The 19,163-nt window shown below is 41.9% G+C and overlaps 1 protein-coding gene across 2 annotated transcripts in view; it reads left to right on the forward strand.

Annotated features, from left to right (window-relative positions):
- ADAMTS19 (ADAM metallopeptidase with thrombospondin type 1 motif 19) overlaps positions 1-19,163 on the forward strand; it is a 166,577-nt gene that overhangs the window by 41,153 nt on the left and 106,261 nt on the right. For both annotated transcript variants that reach the window (XM_066615010.1, XM_066615011.1), the window contains exons 4-7: positions 4,645-4,817; positions 6,050-6,133; positions 7,702-7,859; positions 18,366-18,409. In XM_066615010.1, the coding sequence (XP_066471107.1) occupies positions 4,645-4,817; positions 6,050-6,133; positions 7,702-7,859; positions 18,366-18,409 (459 nt within the window). The remainder of the gene's footprint in view (positions 1-4,644; positions 4,818-6,049; positions 6,134-7,701; positions 7,860-18,365; positions 18,410-19,163) is intronic.

The following is a 19,163-nucleotide window of genomic DNA, read 5'->3' on the forward strand; positions in this document are numbered from 1 at the left end:
AACATCAGGGTCTAGCCTTTTGGCTATCACATGCAGTGAGTGGAGGGGCTGGGAGAAGCCAGTCAGCCTTTTAACCCTCCCCTGGAGGAAAGGGCGGGGCCTGGAGGGGCTGATCATGAGCATAAAGCCCAGCTGGGCCAAGGATGAAGGCAATCTGGGTCAGGCAGCTGGAGGGAGCAGAACCCAGCCTGCCCATGAACCAAAGACTGGCTAGGAGCCAAAAAGCCCTAGCAGCTGGGGGAGAACGGCCTGGGTGATGCAACCCCCTTCCTCCCCACACTCTCTACTGAGGCCCTGGTGTCTGGGCTGTTGCTCTGGGAGACAGAACCTCCAATGCCCCGCCGCTGCCTCTTGCAAATACGAGGGTCCCCCTCAAGCCAGGACCCCACAGACTGTAATGAATGACTGGCTCCCAATGGTGAAGACTTCCTGTAGCATTCTGCCTATGTCAGGGCAAAGTTCTGCTGAACCAGCAGCCATCCACTGTGGAGAGGAATGATAACATACTGCCTCTGCTCAAGCCTGCTTCAGAGATTCAGGGCACAATTCTAACCAGCTCTACTCAGAAGTATGTCCTTTTTTGTTCAATGGGGCTTACTCTCAGGAAAGTGTGGTTAGGATTGCAGCCAAAGTGCATGATCTGCTGAAAAGATCAGAGGCTCTCTCTGCAGCTACTTCAGAGGGTGGTAATTTTTGACATGAGCCACCTGGACATCCTCTTCTTCCCAAATGTCAACTCATCCTTGCTTCATGAAGAATTTCTCAGATGATGAAGAAGCTCCTTGCTGCTGGCTGGAGTAGTTGGAGCAGTCTGAATACCAGTTTCCTAGATCTTTAGTCGATCCTAGATCAATAGTCGATCCAAATTCAAACTTGGTCTGCTTTTGCACCTTTCTGTCCTGTTCACCACAAAGAGCCAGACAGAAACAGCTGCTTTTTTAAAGCTAAAGACAAGGAAAGTATGAGCTTTGGCAAAGGAAGGTTCCTCTGGGAGATAGTTTAGGATGGTGTCTCACCATCTCCTGGAACTCAAAACTCACAGATATTGACAACCACGTGAGTTTTGCAACCATATGTTCAAAACCCATGTGGACCATTTGGAACTCACAGGTTAAAATGTGAAAAGGATACTTGGCTTATTCCATGGGAAAATAACTTATGGATAAGGAACCTCAACTGTACATCCAAATGTGCACTTATTCTGTGGCAAATGCTGATTTTTAAATGGAATTCTGCACCATTTGGTCTGGACCTCTGTTGCTAGGATCCTGACAGGACAAGTCACAAAGCAACCAGCTAACTTCCAGACATTACTTTCTCATCTACTTTAAAAACATATTTCCCTTTCCTTGTTTTCTGTTTTGTTTCTCATTCATTATGGTTTTGAATGTTGTATTTTTTCTGCTAATATACATTGTTCAAGATCTAAGCTGAGCTTGCTATGCGAAGTATGACCATTTGAAACTTACTTCAAGCTTCACAGATTATTTACAAATTCAGAGAACCCAAAAATCTGAACTGCTAGATAGCTCAGATCTAAGGTTTTTGTCTGTAGATTTGGCAAGCTTAAACAGAATGAAAATGGCTATATTAGAATTTTAAACAAAATGTAATAACATTTCAATTTACTGTTCAGCCTCGAAGTAGCAATTTGAAGTGTTAAAGATTTGCTTTGGTTTTCTTGTCTCTTTCATTATCAAAGAAGCAGGCAGAGCTGGGGTCTAATTTTCCTTTTCCCTCTCCTGGATTAAAAAAAAATGGCAGGTATGATTATAAACTACTTATATTTGCCTGTCTGTAAAACATCACTTTAGGCAGTTTTAAAACTTTTGTTCATTCATTCTTTTAGGAATTCATCGTGTTTTTCCATTTTTTCCTCCATGCATTTAACTCATAATAACATGTGGAATGCTGCAGTAAGGTATCTTTAGGAGCTGTCATTGGGTGTTTTTTTTTTTAAATCCTCCCACACACAAATGCTTTCTTGTTTTCTTTCTCATCTGTGTGGTCTGTGTTGCACTCACTCTGTGTGCCATTGTTGCACTTAAAGAGGCTCTTTAGTTTTAAGGATCTGTACTGAGAAACCAAGGGGAAGTAGAGCGATTTTAAACAGAGAATGTTGCTGGAACCAGTAATCTCTTGAAATGGAAGAAGACTATTAAATGTGACAGTTGTATACATAATAGCCTTTTTGTTGTAAATTAAAAAATGTTTAAAAAGCACTGCAAAGTACTCCAGATACATCAACATTATTAACACGGCATATATATGTTTCAGAGTAGCTGGAGTGAAGATATTTTCTCTTTATCAAAAAGAAGTTTTTGTTAGGTTTGACCAGCGCTCTTTCCTTAGAAAGCTCCACTATTGAATCTGTGATGCTTTTACATCTGCAAGAATAAAGAGAAAGAAACATGGAGGGACTTTTTCTTAGCATTCCTCTTCTGAACAACTGTGTAGCAATGCTAATGTATAAAATTATTTTGCAGTGGTTTCCACGAAAGCCAATTTTATCATCTTGAGTTTTATAACTAAAGGAAAAACGAAGGTGATATCCCAATTCTTATTTTTACTGTCCCTAATTTGTGATCCTTTTAGTTAATACCTCTGTTTTATTTTAACTTCATATGTGCTGTGGAAATGCACTTCAGAGATCTGCAATGGCATAAGCTGGATGTAAGCATAGTGGCTAAGAAACTGTTATATGAATCACAACTTCCCTGGTTTGGATCTTGCTAGGTGGACTTATGCCCCATGAGGGACTAGCCCCTCATGCCTGTACCAGACATGCAGTTATTCGTTGGGAAATTCTGCTCATGAGCCCATCTGTGAGTTTCAGCCCACGTGGGACTTGCAACCACACATTTACTTCAGTCTTGATCTTTCTTCATGGCAAAAGCCAAACCTTGCTCACCAGCTAAAGCTGGCAATGGTAATGAGGGCTATCATTCCTGAGGAATGATGAAAAGTTCATTGTGCAGACCAGTGGATAAGTCTGGGCACCCAATATGATGGAGGTCACTAGCCCACCTGTGATTATTAGGAATGCTGTCTATCTGCTGCGGTAGTAGCTTATGAAGCCCTACGCATCATCCCCTTTCCAGTATCTGTTGTTCTGTGTCTCTGCCAGTCCTTAAAGTCCCAGATACTTGTATTTTTGAGCACTGGTAACAAAGAGTCATTTACACTCAATGTCTCCTCTCTCTTATTCATGTTGTTCTGATGTTTATAAATATCTATGGCCTCTCTATAACTCTCAGTGTGAAAATGATTGTCAGTGGACAATGCCTATGTTCGCTTAAAGTCCATTCTGTGCCCAATCAACAACGTGCTCTGCAATGGCCAATATTTCAGATTATTTAACAACAGTTTATTCTTAAAACGGTTAACTGCCATATTACCCATTAATAAATATTCTGAAATGAATTCTTAGTAACATGGTTACTGTGTTCCAGTGGAACAACAGCTATTCACAGAAGTACAAAAAACATGTTAGCAAATGGGCTCTTGGATACGGTCACAAAATGGGGGACATTCAGCCAAAGGCATTTGGGGGGGTGACACCTAGTGCAGCACTAGGGTTGATGTCACCCCATGAGCTGACCCCGCCCCCTCCAGGCCATGCCTTGCACTCCAGTCACTTCCAGGCTGTCCGGATCCAGCATGATCTTGGGTGGCCCAGAGGCCCAACCCAGTTGCACCAGCCCACCAAGAGCCCAGGCTTACCAGTACCTGTATCCCTGTTGGGATCAGGCTTACCTGATGGAACTGTGAGCTGCACTCCAGCTCCTGGACTTCTTGCTGTGGCTGCAGATGCTTGTGGAGGTGGGCAGGCAAATGGGACCTCGGTTGGCAACCTGCATATTTGGATTGCTTAGGTGCTGGGAAGAGCCCCAGAAGGCCCTGTGGTGTGGCAGCTGAGGCTCCATTTTGTCCCTCATTTTTTGGTCACAACTGGCAGGGATAGTGAAAAAGAAAAAAATGGCAAACATAGTCAGGCGTCCAATATTGGGTGAAGAGGTGTTCTTCAGACCACTTCTTAGGGGTTTCTGCCTCAAGACCTGGGACATGAAACTTCTTGGGGCATGCCTGAATTATCTGCCTCTGACTCCTTGGACTTGGGCCTGCTATAGAGCTGTTGGACCCATTGGTGATCGTGAGGCTTGTGAAGGCGTAAGAGAAATGATTTTCCTTTCTCTGTGTGCGGCCTCCAGATTCTCCAACCACCACTGTAGGCTGCAACACAGCCTGTTTTGGCATGGCTGCATGCTGTGGCAGGGAAAGGATAGGATTGGGCTGTAAGTTGTGTTAGTGTATTGCATTTCATCTCTAGTTAAATAGTTAATAAAGCAGTGACCCTTTTCCACTCTGATGCGGTTGCCTCATCTCTTTATTCTGTACTGGGTCCTCAGCAAGCTGACGTGCTAATTGTAATGAAAGATTGCATCAGAAAATATAACATGTATTTGTATTATATAATCATTCTTTTGAAAATCTTTCCAATGGTATGTTGATAATCACTACAAAAACCTGTACAAAATAGTGTGTTTTTGTACAAAAGCCTTCAGAAGTGGTGTATTTTGGTTGCACTCTTATTGGTAAAAATGGCCTTACAGTGATTTCTGTGTAATCCTATTTCTATTGCAGATAAAAAAAGATCCAAGGGTCAGAAAGGAGCAGAAAGTGGACGAGGAAAAAGATATTCCTATAAATTACCTCAGGAATATAATGTGGAGACTGTAGTCGTTGCGGATCCAGCTATGGTTTCATATCATGGAGCAGATGCAGCTAGGAGATTTATACTAACAATTCTCAATATGGTAGGGAACTTTGCAACTTTCCAGCAACAAAACCATAAAAATTAGGTTCAGTAAAGCACAGTGTATTGCCTGATTGTGTGAGGCATTACTATAATGCTGGACTTAGACTTGGAAGATCCAGGTTCAAATCTCCATAATAAAGCTTTCTTGTGACCTTGGACCAGTCACTAACCAGCCTACCTCACAAGGTTGTTGTGAGGACAGAGGGCAGGAAGGACACCACCCTGAGCTTCTTGAAAGAAGGGTGGTATAAAATGCAAAATAAATAAATTATGAATGTATGGTAATATCCCAGTGCTATGTATAGTGTAGTGGCTAAAAGACTGAGCTACAAAATACTGATTTCTTGGTTTGATTCTCATCTGTATCAGGAGTTCACTAAGTAGCTTTAGGTAACCTGCTCACCATCTGTAATATGGGGAAGCAGTACTTACCTTTTATGGTTGTTATATGGCTGGCATCAGGATAATACAGCTTGGAACACTGAAAAAGTGTTATACAAGTGCTAGTTATGATTATTGCTGGAGCAGGATCCAAACTAGAACTCACACAATGGCAGTGGAATAAGACTGAACTCCCACCACCACTTCAACCTTTGGGGCTCAGTGGTGTTGCCTGTTAGATTGGCCCATGAAGTATAATAGTGTCTCATCCCCCCACCTTGTCCCCATTATATGAGTATGATATGGTAGAACAAAGAGTCCAGCAGCATGTTCCATTCACATTAATATAAAGTTCTGTGTTTTCACTGATAGGAACATGAACTTTTAATTTCAGCAAAGGGCCCAAATCCTATCCAATTTTGCAGCATCGATGCAGATGCAGTACAGCCCGAGTTAAGGAAACAAACAATCCCTTACCTTGAGGAGGCCTCTGTGACTGCTCCTTCCAACACAGAATGCAGCACATACACCATTGGCATGACTGCATCAGTACTGGAAGGTTGGAGAGGGTTGGGCCAAAAGAAAGTGTAACTGTGAGTGAAAAGATATATGTGGAACATGGTCTTCTGCCACAAAAGTAAATACGAACGTTGTTCCAGGCATGGATATTCCATTTGTGTGCTAGATTTTCCATGATCAGACTGGGTTGCAGTGTCAGGGCCACTGTGTTATAAATTCAGAACACATCAGACGACAAAAGAAAATTCCTTTCTTTTCATTATGTGATTTCAATATTTTAATTAATATTTTCTAGTAATGTTTTATTTCCTTTGTTCCTTTTTATTTTAGGTGTTCAATCTTTTTCAACACAAGAGCCTTGGAGTTCAAATGAACCTTCGAGTGACTAAGCTTGTTCTGCTTCATGAGACTCCAGTAAGAAAGTACTGCATTTACCTTTTTCCATGTAAAGCTATTTTAGAGCAAATAGCAATACAGATAAGAGTATTAATGCCTCAATAGGACATGCCATCATGAATGATTAGGGTCAAGCTGAAAAAGGTGGACACTTTTTGCTGAAGTGTTCTTGAGCCATGAAATGTACCCTTCCTCCTTTACTGAAAACTCGAAAGAGGACATATGTGTTCATTTCCCACCAACACGCACTCAGTTTGGTGCCCTCATCTTCCTATCTGATATAGCAGCAGCACTCCAGATTGAATCTCTTTACAACACCAATCATTACTGTTTAAGGGATATTTATTTATTTCAGACCAAGCAGTCTTCACTTTCTATTAACTTCATTTGCCTTCAGTGACATGCTCACATCGCTAAATCTGATTGACGAAGATTATATAATTTGTTTCCAGAAGGGGAAAGAAAATTTGAAATTAAGAAATGGTGCCAAAACAACAGTCAATGAAACTGCAGAGAGGGTCCATATGGCACTGGTCAGAGATAGGCATTTGAGGGAGGCATTTTAGGCCCCATGAAACACCTATTCTCACTAAAAATGTTTGGCTGTCCAAGTCTACTTATAATGTATTGATAAAACATTCTCATTGTGCTTTGTGTCTAATTGTGGTTATTATGTTATGAGCTGTGTTTAGAGACTCCCATTCCTTTGTGAATCTATAGTGCACTTGATAGCTCAGCCAATTTCAACCAGTGTGCAATGGCACGTTGGTGTGCCTTGAATGGCTCACAGGTGAGCTGTGGGAATTGGGAGAGAATCATTTATGAGTAGGGCCATTGGGGGATGTGAGCCCCCCACTGGCAGCACAGTGTGCCTTGTCAATTGTAAAAAAACTGATGGTATACCTTGAGCCTTTTCTTGCCTTGTCAGTGTGCCGTGATATGAAAAAGGTTGAAAATCACTGCTATAGCTACTAAAGCAAAACAATATTAAATACGAAACTAAGGCAATGAATAGATTTCCTCAGTTAGTGTCTGAAACAGTTTAGCATTCACAGAGGAAACTAATAAGATAATGTTGGCAAGATAACAATGATTTTTCTTGTTGGGAAAAAAACATAATTTTTGTGTACATATGTAATAAACCCCCAAAACTTGTTTTATAGTTGTTAACTTGACATGCATTTAAATATCTGAAAATATTTGAGAACTTTGTTCTTTGTATAGGGCATACTATATGTATAATTTAAATCATAGTATATGTAATTCTGTTCAAACACTTCTGTAAACATTATGATTCTGTTTATCCAAATCACCTGACAGAACTCAAAATATTTGGACAATCAAAAGTTTAGATGCATACAATTTCTATGTACATACGTTTTTAACAAGTTGGCTGGGATAGCATTATAATGAGCACACAGTAATTTTCATGAAAACATTTTTCAGTACTGCAATTCTGGTATAATTGATACTTTAATGTTCTCTCAGAGCAGAATTCTCTGTTGATATTTATCATTTTTAACATTTTGTTTTTAAAAGCAGGGCAGATATAACCATTGTAATAAACTAAACTTTACAACTTTCAGGTAGACATGTATATTGGGCATCATGGTGAAAAAATGCTGGAGAGTTTTTGCAAATGGCAACATGAAGAATTTGGTAAGAAAAATGACATCCATTTAGAGATGTCAACAAACTGGGGTGAAGAAGTGTCGCCAGTAGATGCAGCCATATTAATCACCCGGTAAGTTGTAAGTTTTCCCCTCTTGCTAAAGACAATGAACTAATGCAAACTTTTGCAGACACTCTGATCTGCACCTGAAATATGGGCATCCCCTTGTACTGTAGTGTTGGTTATCTCTGTATAGCTGTATTTGGTGTTCTAGAGCAGGGGTGCCCAAACCCCGGCCCTGGGGGCCACTTGCTGCCCTCAGGGACTCCCAATCTGGCCCTTGGGGAGACGCCAGTTTCCAATAAGCCTCTGGCCTTCCAGAGACTTGCTGGAGCCCATGCTGGCCCAACACAACTGCTCTCAGTGTGAGGATGACTGTTCGACCTCTTACCTGAGCTGTGGGATGAGGGCTCCCTCCACTATTTGCTGTTTCACATCTGTGATGCAGCAGTGGCAGTGAAGTAAAGGCTGGCCTTGCTTTGTGCGAGGCCTTTTATAGGCCTTGAGCTGCAAGACCTACATTCATTCATATAAGTTCCATCTCTAATAAATTCATTTATGTAAATATATTCAAAATTGAAATGTAAATTAATTCTTTTTTTTCCTGGCCCCCCCCCCCCCCCGACAATGTCAGAGAGATGATATGGTCCTCCTGCCAAAATGTTTGGACACCCCTGTTCTAGAGATTTGAGAAAGGCCTTGTTTGCCTAAGATGATGAGGTCATATGTAAACAAACATAAACATGATAACTGACTACAGTATAAGAAAACTGGAACCTACAAATGTATAGAATTTAACGCATTAAACCAGATGGAATTATAACTATGGTAAGCTAGTATGGCATTTGGAACCCTTGAAATAATGTGTTTCCAGTAGGCTCCCCCTTTGCAGAAGTGGTAGCCACAATTTCATCACTTGCAGTCTTTGAAGAGAATCTGTGGCATTCAGCATAGAAGACATTAACAGTGGTTTGCAAAGGCGTGAAGGACAGTGTCCATTGCTGAAATGGAAACGTTTCCGTCTTTTCACTATATGCATTTGGTGCAAGGCGTCCTGGACTGAAAGCTATGGTTGTGATGCTTCACATGAGTGCTGTATTCTCTTACCATTTCCTTTGCCTGAGGAGAATCACTTTTACCCATTGTCAATTGCCATTGAACTAGTAGACTAACCAATTAACTGTTCCAAATGAGAATGTCATTTCCATTATTGTGCAATATTTTGCTTTATGTTTATTCTAAACAGAGCGGATAAAGAGCTCTTTGGACTTCAGTCTGTTTGCCCTTTCATTATGACATTAGCTTTGTTTCACTTTGAAGCTCTGCACTGTGGCAGTAATTAGTTTCCATATGTATATGCTAGAGAATGAAGACTGGTGCATTTTGGGGAAGGACATTATGCAGTGGTGATTGATTCCTATCCTGTGACAGGCACTTTAGCCTTAGCAAATGCAAATATGCACAGAGGTAGGGCCTCTGAGAGGAATTTTATCAGGGGGTACAAAGTTTCTTTTGGGCCCCTTCCCGAAGGGGAAGGAGGCAATGGGGGCAGGCGGAACAGGGGGCAAAATAAGGCTGAGGGACGGTGCTGACAGCCAGAATAGTCTTTGGAGCTCAGGTGTTACAGGCTTCTTGATGTGGAGCCCAGGTCTACCCAACCATGTGGCATTGGCACTGAAATAAAGTAATATGGAAAACAAAGCACACTCCCAAGTCTCTCTAAAATATTTGAAATGTAGAAAACCCATTGCAGAAAATTAGCATCATTGTATTTAAGATCACACTAAGATGTAAAGTGTCCTGTGTGCACCACAATGAACTTCTGCAGCAGCTGTATCCCTGCAGCTGAGTCCCTGAGCTCCTACCCACTCCTTCATGGTTATTGGATCCACAAGGCGAAGAGCTACTGTATCAGGCCAGTTTCCTCCCATATTTGACACTGTGTTAAGGAAGGTCATGAATGCATTCCTGGACCTGGTGTGTATAACTTGCAGCAGCAGTTGCCACTGCATGCCCTTGGGTGTGCCCCCAGCATCATGCACAGGCAGTGAGTGCAGGTGAGAGAGGAAAAAGTCAGATTCCAGGAACTTTCTGGACCCCCTCCTTTGACTCCTGGGCCCCCTTTCTGACCCTGGTCTGGGTACAAATTACCCCCTTTACCCCCCTCTCCTAGGCCCCGCTTATAGGCATGAAAGATGCTGTCTTGTGTAAAGAAAAGATAATTTGAAATGCATATGAACAACTTGTTTTAACTTAAGCATTTTGGCAATGAATTTTCAGATAATTTGTCTTCAAAAATGGTACAAATATTGTACGCACTGTTATCAAGATTTAAAAGATGCAAATTTATAAGGAATATCCTTTCAAGTGATGCATTGTTGGTCCCCCCTTTATTAGTCCCCCCCTTTGATTTCCTGCTGTATAGCAGGGGTTATATAGCAAAAAAGCCACATATGATAAATTCCAGCCGCAAGAGAGTTGATTGAGAGTCGCAGTATTTAAGAAGCATTTAATTCCTTAAGGGCGCAATCCTAACCGGCACTCATGCCAGTATAGGTGCCCCGAAGGAGTCGCAAACATGCTGTAAAGCACATTTGCACCTCCTTAGGCGGGAGCCGCGTTGGCGCATTCAGATGTGCTGATGCGTGGATGGAGGCAGAAGCCTCCGCCGTGGCTCCCGCGCCACCGCTTGTGTCAGCGTGAGCGCGCCGACACAAGCGGCAAAGGTAGGCGTGGGGGGACATGGGGAGGACGGGAGGGGGCATTTCTGGGCGGGGGAAGGGCGGTTACACTGGGTGGGCTGGCGCGCTGGGAGCCGGGGGTGGGGCTGGGACCCGGCAGTTATGCCGGACTTGCGTTACCTGCAGAGGTGGCGCAGGTCCGAGGAAACCCATTGGGGCTCGCAGCCCTTACCCACGGGTAAGGGAAAGAGCTTCCCCTTGCCCGTGGCTGAGCCGCTGCAGCCAACAAACCTGTGTTGGATGCAGCGCAAGCCTCCTGGCTTGCCTGCTCCAGCACAGGTTAGGATTGTACCCTCAATGTGTTTAACCCCCAGTGAACATTAAAGTTACATTTTAATCCAGAAACTGAGGATTCTCAGTTTATACCTAGTAAATAATTAAAAAGCTTTAACACAAGAAGTGTTAATTTCTTTTAAGAAATTTGCCTTTTATATTAATTGTGATGGAAAAAGGAGCTTATCCAACATATTTCCAAGAGCCATATATGTCAAAGAGCTGCATGTGGCTCACGAGCCATGGTTTGACCACCACTGCCATATAGCGTAGTGTTTTTTAAAATGGCATTAAGATAATTAGATGTATATGTGGTGACATAATGCTTTGAATGCATCATTATGTTATTTAGAACTTTTTTAATTACAAAAAAATTAGGTATGGTTGACCCTCAGTATCTGCAGGGGATTTGATCCTGCAGATACCAGTTTCTGTGGATACTGGAATTCACATAAAGGGCTTCACTGTACCTTCTGGATGCAACTGGAAAAGTCTTCGATTTGCAGCAGAGAGGCCTTCTGAAGGTACTTCCAGTTTTCAGCAAAAACTGGGAGTGCCTTCTGGAGGCCTCCTAGACAACAACCAGAAGACTTTTCTGGTGACGTTCAGGAATTACAGCAAGGCAGATTCCAATATATTTGGAAATCTATATTTGTGTGGGGGGGGGGGGTCTGGATGGATCCCCCACAGCTACCAAGGACCAACTGTATGTCATTTCTTCTCTCAATCATTCTCTTACCCAGAGGTAAGTATCCACAGTGCAGACATTTCTACCTGGATCAGTGACAGCTACTTTGCTGTTGCAAGTCTGTGTTGTCCCATGCGGCAGGATTGGGCCCAGGAAGGGGGTTAGGATATCACCAGTGCTGCCAATCCAATCCCTTTCCGTAACCCAATCCACCCATCCCTGCTACTCCCCCACCCTGATTTTCCCCCTTCCTGCCTCTTCCACTGACTTAACTCCGTCAGCAATCATTGTGAGAAGCGACAGTGGGGGCAGGAAGGCACAGTCCTTCTTAGCAGCATGCTAAGTCGCACACCTTTGGAATAAGTTTTTTGAGAGGTGCTGGCTGCTTTTTGGCAGTCATAAGGCAGAATTTGAGGAGAGGTGGTAGTATAAGGTAAGTAAAAGATTGGACTTTTAGACTGCATTTTTAAGCACACTTACTGGGATTACATCCTATTGAACTTAGTAAACATGCATAGGTTTAGGAAGGTCAGTTAAAATTGTTGCAGATGTAATGTATTGTTTTAATTTTGTATATAAAAATTTTATATAAATTAAAACAAGACATTTATAAATGAAGTGATGGTTTGTGCTTGAAAGGTTATGACCAGAAAGGTATGTTTTTACATCTGATGGAACTGCCCAAAGATTCAAATATTTTGGCAGCATGTACCTGAATTTCTTTCTTTTTCTTTTTTAAAGATGTCCTGAGGTAAAATCCCTTTTCTGCTGCACATAGAAACTAATAAAGGTGTTGCTACTAAATTCACAAAATACTGTTTTGTACTTAGGAAATTTCATTTTCTTTCTACAGTAAAAATACTTATATCTGAGCTGATCCTAGCTGCAGATTAAAAATTAAGCGCATTTCAAGTTAAAATAATTAAATGGGATACTATAATTTTTATTCTGTTGATGTTTCCTATTTAAATTATAATTATGAATTCTTTCATGAATGGAAATTAATAAAACATGATCATAAAATAGCATATAATCCAAATAAGTATTTTTATTTTTTAAAAGACTTTTCCACTTAAATTATCTTGGGAGGTTTTCTGCACAATTCTCCTCTGCTTGATTTCCTTACCATTTTCTGTGGGTACCACTTTCTATATCTGCCTGTTTTTATTTGCTTCTTTAGAGAGATTCCTGTATAATAGCAGGCTTTATCTTGTGTAGCTGAATATTTCGGCTTTTCATTGCCCCATGGACCTCCTCTAGTACTGTATTTAATAGGTTTAAAAGTTTACAAGTAAAGTATAATTTATGGAAATGACAGACTAGTAGTTGTCTGTTCTTGCTTCAGATTCTTTTCTGCCATTAGTCACCTCGCTTAAGCTTTAGAAATCTATCATAAATCTCTTAAAAGTTGTACTGTGTTCCCACTTGAATAAAGGTTTATTATCCCCTCTCTCTGCTTCGTAAATCACTTGTGAACGATGCATGTATGCACTGATAGAAAAAGGAATTTGAGTGCTGTCTTATTGTGATTTTGCAGGCTTCACACATGAGATTACTCTACCTCTGTAGAGTATTAAATGACATGGAAGTTAGAAAAGAATAATGTATTTTTGAATGGAGATATTAGAAGTTTATATTAAAAATATAGGTGTGTTAAAATTCTTCTAAATTGCAGCCTGGAAACAATCTACAAATTGCAAGTCTTTGAATGAAACATGGATGTGTGAGTGTGTGTTTGAGAGAAAGAAATAGATTTAGGAGGCAATAATTTAAGGGTGTGAAGTTGTCTATTCTGTCCATGAAACCAACTGAGGGGCAGCCCAATCCTGAACTGCCGGGTGCACCCAGGTTTGGTGGTGGGAGGCTCCTCTGGAGAAGGGGACATTCGTCCCCTTCCCCCGAGTAAGGTAAGCAGCCCCACAATGGGGCTACTCACTTTACCTAAAGTGAGTAAAGGCGCTCGTGTAGGGTGCGCAGCCCTGCACAAGCGCCCTGGATCCTGCAGAGTTCAGCTCCGCGGATCCTCCTCCTGCCCGCCCCTCGGCACGCCTCCCGCCCACCCCTGCCAGCCTCCCCCCTCCCTGCCTCCCCCATGCCCCCGCCTCCCATTCCGCTGAGCCGCGGAACTTGGGCCACCACCTGGTGCTAGCCCAGTACTGCTTTGGACTGCACAGGATTGGGCTCGTAGTCATCTCAGGAGTGGACTGGCAGCAGGGTGCTTGTTTCTTCCCCTTCACCTTCTCCTCACTTCCTCACTTTGAGGATTAGAAAAGGAAGAAGAGAATTGAAGGAAGAGGAAAGAGCACACCATTCTTCTCTGTTTCCCTCTTTTTCTAATTCAAGGAGTGAGAATAGGCTCACTCACAAGGGAAATGGCATTTGGTGTGCCTTCCCAGGCCGGCCTGGATGTGATTGTAAAATAAGCAAATGTTGATTAGAAAAACTGAAAGAGGTATGTTTTTTTTTTTTTCAGTCAAGTGTTTAGGAAAGGATCTGAATTTCATGTAGTTCAACATCCTCAGCCCTGGAACAAAATCTTCCGCATCCAGCCATATTAAAACTCCTGTGTCCTCTGGTCTGAGGCCTCAGAATGGGAAAGGAAGAGGTTTCACAAAAGCCTTGATTCTCCCTCAGAAGAAGAGCAAATGTGCTGAGCTTAGCTTTCTTCCATCCTCTTACTGTTCTAGGAACAGGGTACAACTCACAGAGCTATGCCCTCTTCCAAGGAGGAGACAAAGGAAGGTAAAACACCTCAGACTGTCTAACAGCCCAATCCTATGCCCTGGCAGTGTCCAGTGGTGCTGAAATGGCTGTTGGGGCAGCCTGTGGGGTTGGGGCAGCTGCCGAAGTCTTCTCAGGGTAAGGGAAGGTTTGTTCCCAAAGAGTCTCAGTCAATGAATAGTTTGAAGTTAAGAACATAACATACATAGCCCATTTCTAAAATCAGGTGGTTGCACATACGCCTCATGGCTTGTAACCTGTAATGGATTTTTCCTCCAGAAACTTGTCCAATCCCCTTTTAAAGGCGTCCAGGCCAGATGCTGTCACCACATCCTGTGGCAAGGAGTTCAACAGGCCATAGACCTCTCAATCGATGAGAGGACCTGCCCTCTAATTACCTTGCTGTGGAGTTTTCTCAGCAGCCTCTGGTGAGGGACCGTGTTGAACACCTTCTGAAAGTCCAGATATATAATGTCCACGGGTTCTCCCACATCCACATGCCTGTTGACCTTTTCAAAGAATTCTATAAGGTTTGTGAGGCAAGACTTACCCTTACAGAAGCCATGCTGATTCTCCCTCAGCAAGGCTTGTTCGTCTGTGTGTTTTAAGATTCTATCTTTGATGAGGCATTCCACTATCTTGCCAGGTATAGATGTCAGGCTGACAGGCCTATTGTTTCCCGGGTCCCCCTTCCTTCCCTTTTTAAAGATTGGTATGACATTTGCTATCCTCCAGTCCTCTGGCACTGTGGCCATTTTGAGGGACAAGTTGCATATTTTAGTCAAGAGCTCAGCAACTTCATTCTTCAATTCCTTAATAACTCTTGGGTGGATGCCATCAGGGCCTAGTGACTTATTGATCTTTAATTTATCAACTAGGTCTGAAACATCTTCTCTTTTAACCTCTATCTGACTTAATTCCTTGGTCAGGAGAGGCCATTCGGGCAGCGGTATCTGCCCGAGGTCTTCTGCCGTGAAGACAGATGCAAAGAACTCATTTAATTTCTCTGCCATCTCTAAGTCTCCTTTTATCTCCCCTTTCCCTCCCTCACCATCCAGAGGGCCAACCACTTCTCTGGCGGGTTTCCTGCTTCTAACATATTTACTTTTATTATTCCCCTTAATGTTGCTGGCCATGTGTTCCTCATAGTCTCTCTTGGCCTTCTGTATCACCGTCTTACATTTTTTTTTGCCACAGTTTATGTTCCTTTTTATTCTCCTCATTAGGGCAAGACTTCCATTTACGGAAGGAAGCTTCCTTGCCCTTTACAGCCTCTCTAACTTGGCTCGTTAGCCACACAGGCACTCTCCTGGACTTAGTCAAGCCCTTCTTCCTTTGTGGTATACACTTCTGCTGGGCCTGTGTTACTGTTGTTTTAAGCAGCCTCCATGCACCCTGGAGAGATTGGACTCTTTTTACCTTCCTTTTCAACCTCTTTCTAACCAGCCTCCTCATCTGAGGAAAGTCTGCCCGTCGGAAGTCAAGGGTTTTTGTGAGAGATTTGCCTAGTGCTCTTCCTCCGACATGCATGTCAAAACGGATCGCAGCATGATCACTGTTCCCCAATGGCTCTGTAACATTGACATCTCTAACCAGGTCCTGAGTACAGCACAATATTAAATCCAGAGTCACCTGTCGTCTGGTGGGCTCCATGACTAGCTGCTCTAAGGCACAGTGATTTAGCATGTCAAGGAATCCGGTCTCCTTTTCATGACCAGAACACAAATTGACCCAGTCAGTATGAGGATAGGTTGTCACGGACTTTTGCTGAGTTGAATTTGCTTGGAGCAGAAGTTATAGAAAGATCTTTGCCATGGGAAAGGGCCTTACTAGTTAATATAATGGCATATTGTTGTTGTTCAGTCATTAAGTCATATCCTACACTTTGTGATCCCATGGACCACAGCATGCCAGGCCCCCTGTCTACCACTAACTTCCAGAGTTTTTCCAAATTCACGTTCATTGCCTCGGTGACACTATCTAACCATCTCATCCTCTGCCATCCCCTTCTCCTTTTGCCATTAATTACTGAAAAGCAAATCTTCAGCAATAAAGAACTCAAGTATGGACTCACTCCAAATTCAAAATAAAATAGAAAGGAAAGGTAGGGTGTGTGTGTGTGTGTGTGTGTGTGTGTAGGGAGGGAGGGAGGGAGGGAGGGAGGGAGGGAGAGGGAAAGACTGATCTTACAGATACGTACATATTGTCAAGCATTTATTAAATACTGAAAAATAAAGGTTCATCTGAACACGTTTGCAGCTTTTTCCAGTGCATTTTGTACAACTGTTCCATCAAGTAGTACTGTAGTGCTAGTAGTTAATTGCAAATAATAGCAAATCCACTCCCTTTAAAATATTTTGGGGGAGGAGTGTTGTTTCAGGAATGATGAAATATGTGCTCAAGATTAAGATGTTGCATGATGATTCTCATACAACTGTCCTGTGTAGAAATGAGGAAACAAATAAATAATAAATCATTTATAGGGGTATCTAGGGCACTGTAAACTTTTACAGGGTAGCCTGTTCTCAAAGGAATACAATCCTCATTCTTGGAAATGGGGAATGTGTTACGTTTGTTTCAGTGCAAAACAGGATGCAGTGCACTTTGCTGCTGCCAAGACTTAGCAGCTCTAGCTCCCCAAACTCTCATAATTAATTTTTGGGAAGTGTGCTTCAATCAGAAAAAAAGTCTTCCAGAACCAAAACATCTCGGCCTGCATACAATACCATCATAATAATTGTGTTGTACAGATAAAATCTATCTTGACAACTTCCATGCTATTTTTGCGTTTTTATGTTGAACGTTTGTTAAGTTCTTATGCTTATAATTCATATTACAGTAATACTAATGACAGCTATGAGGTTTTTAACATCTCTTAGTCCTTCTTCAGACTCAAATTCATTGGAGAAGTACAAAATTACCTGTACCTTAACAACACAATTGTTCTCTTGTTACGTAAATAAAACAAATGCTGGCATGTTGTAATTTAGTATTTTAATGTCATCTATTACAAGTGTTAAAGAATGGAGGATTCTTTTGTCCATATTTATTTTTCTTGCTCCCTTTGCCATCTCTTTTTATTCTGAATCCTCTGACTTACATGGTTCAGATGGAGGGAAATGATGCCACTTAATGGTATTACTCCTGTTGGGATAATTTCTGTGACTGTATCTAAGAAACCATCACCTAAGTAACTGAACTAAATCCAACACAGCCTTCTGAGGATGTGGTCTGTAGTACCAAGAGTGTCTGTGCTGCGTTCTGCATAGAAGCAATGTGTCTTCTCTAATTGCTCTACTTCAGCATGTGGATGGGAGTTCCCAGCACTTCAAGGAAACTGAAGAAAAACATATTCTTCCTCCTCTGTCCACATAGGTGTATTTATATGCTAATTCGTTTTATTTAGAATCTAAAATTGAACAATGAGATGCTATAGAGGATGGGAGGAAGGTGGAGGCAAGGATAAATAGTGGAAGCGCATGCATTTGGTTCATTTACATATACTTAAACTGCCAGTACAATCCTATGCAAGTCTCACTGAGCTGAATGGGACTTACTCCCAGGTAAGTGTGTATCGCAATGTAGCCTTAGTTTTGGTAGGGAATTAAGGGCCCAATCCTGTCCAAATTTCCAGCACTGATGCAGCTGTGCCAATGGGGCACCTGCTGCATCCTGCAGTGGGAGGTCAGTCATAGAGGAATCCTCAAGGTGAGGGAACATTTGTTCCCTTCCCTGGGTGCTGCATTGTGGCTACATTAGCACTAGGAAGTTGGATAGGATTGGGCCCCAAGAATCCATGCAGTGAATTTCAGGTGACCAAAGTAAGGGAAAATAATCAACAATTAATGAAAAACTTTATTTCAAATACTATTTAAACTAAAGGTAAATTGTTATCTGAATAACATCAGTAGGATTCTTATAGCCCATTCGTATGCATATCTATGCAGAAGTAAATCCTGTTGAATTCAGTGGGACTTATTTCTAGGCAAATCTGTGTAAGATTGCAATGTTAAAGTGTTAATTTTACTTCACTATATTTTTCTTGAAACCAAGTCCTATCATTATGAAGTCATTCAATAATGTGTAATTGAGTCACTCAATCATTAGTCCGACAGCAAAATTTTCATGATGCTTATCTTTCTACCCCAATTTTAGGAAGGATTTCTGTGTACATAAAGATGAACCATGTGATACTGTTGGTAAGTAAGTAAATAAAACAGAAAACATTGATTATAAGGCATTTGAAGTATTGCACTATAGAAATCTGTGCAAGATTGAACATAGCATGTTTGTATCAATATAACAAAGTAAAATGCAAAAACTGTGATGAGCTGCCTTGTCACAGAAAAAGAATATATGATCATATTCTGTTGGGAATTTAAGCAAAGGTTAGTCATAGTTTAACTAATGAAATCCTATTCCATTGCTCCAGGTGTTTGAAAATGGTGTTATTTATTTTACTCAGCCCATTGTGCTCAGTAGGTTGGGCAGCCCAATCCTGAGCCTAAACATCTCTATTGTTTAATGCCTAGCTAGTACCAAAGTAGGTTTTATAAGAGACTGAGGCTGCAGTCCTGTGCATGCTTTCCTGGGAGTCCGCCCCATTGAACTCAATGGGACTTACTTCTGAGTAGACATACATAGGATTGGGTTGTGAGTGGCCAATCCTATCCAATTTTCCAGCCCCGGTGAAGCCGTGCTAATGCACCACTGCATCCTGTGGTGGAAGGGCAGTCATGGAGGCCTCCTCAAGGTAGAAGAACATTTGTTCCCTTACCTCAGGGTTACATTGCGCCTGCATTGGTGCTGGAAAGTTGGATAGGATTGGACCCATAGTGGGCCAGACTCTATGTGACTAATGAAGCATTATTAACCCCTACTTCTTGGCATGGTCCCAGTTCATAGAGGCTTCAGATCCGAAAACTATTAGCTAAAAAAAAAAACTAATCTTGT

This window comes from Tiliqua scincoides, chromosome 2 (assembly GCF_035046505.1).
Source record: "Tiliqua scincoides isolate rTilSci1 chromosome 2, rTilSci1.hap2, whole genome shotgun sequence".
NCBI classification, from domain to species: Eukaryota; Metazoa; Chordata; class Lepidosauria; order Squamata; family Scincidae; genus Tiliqua; species Tiliqua scincoides.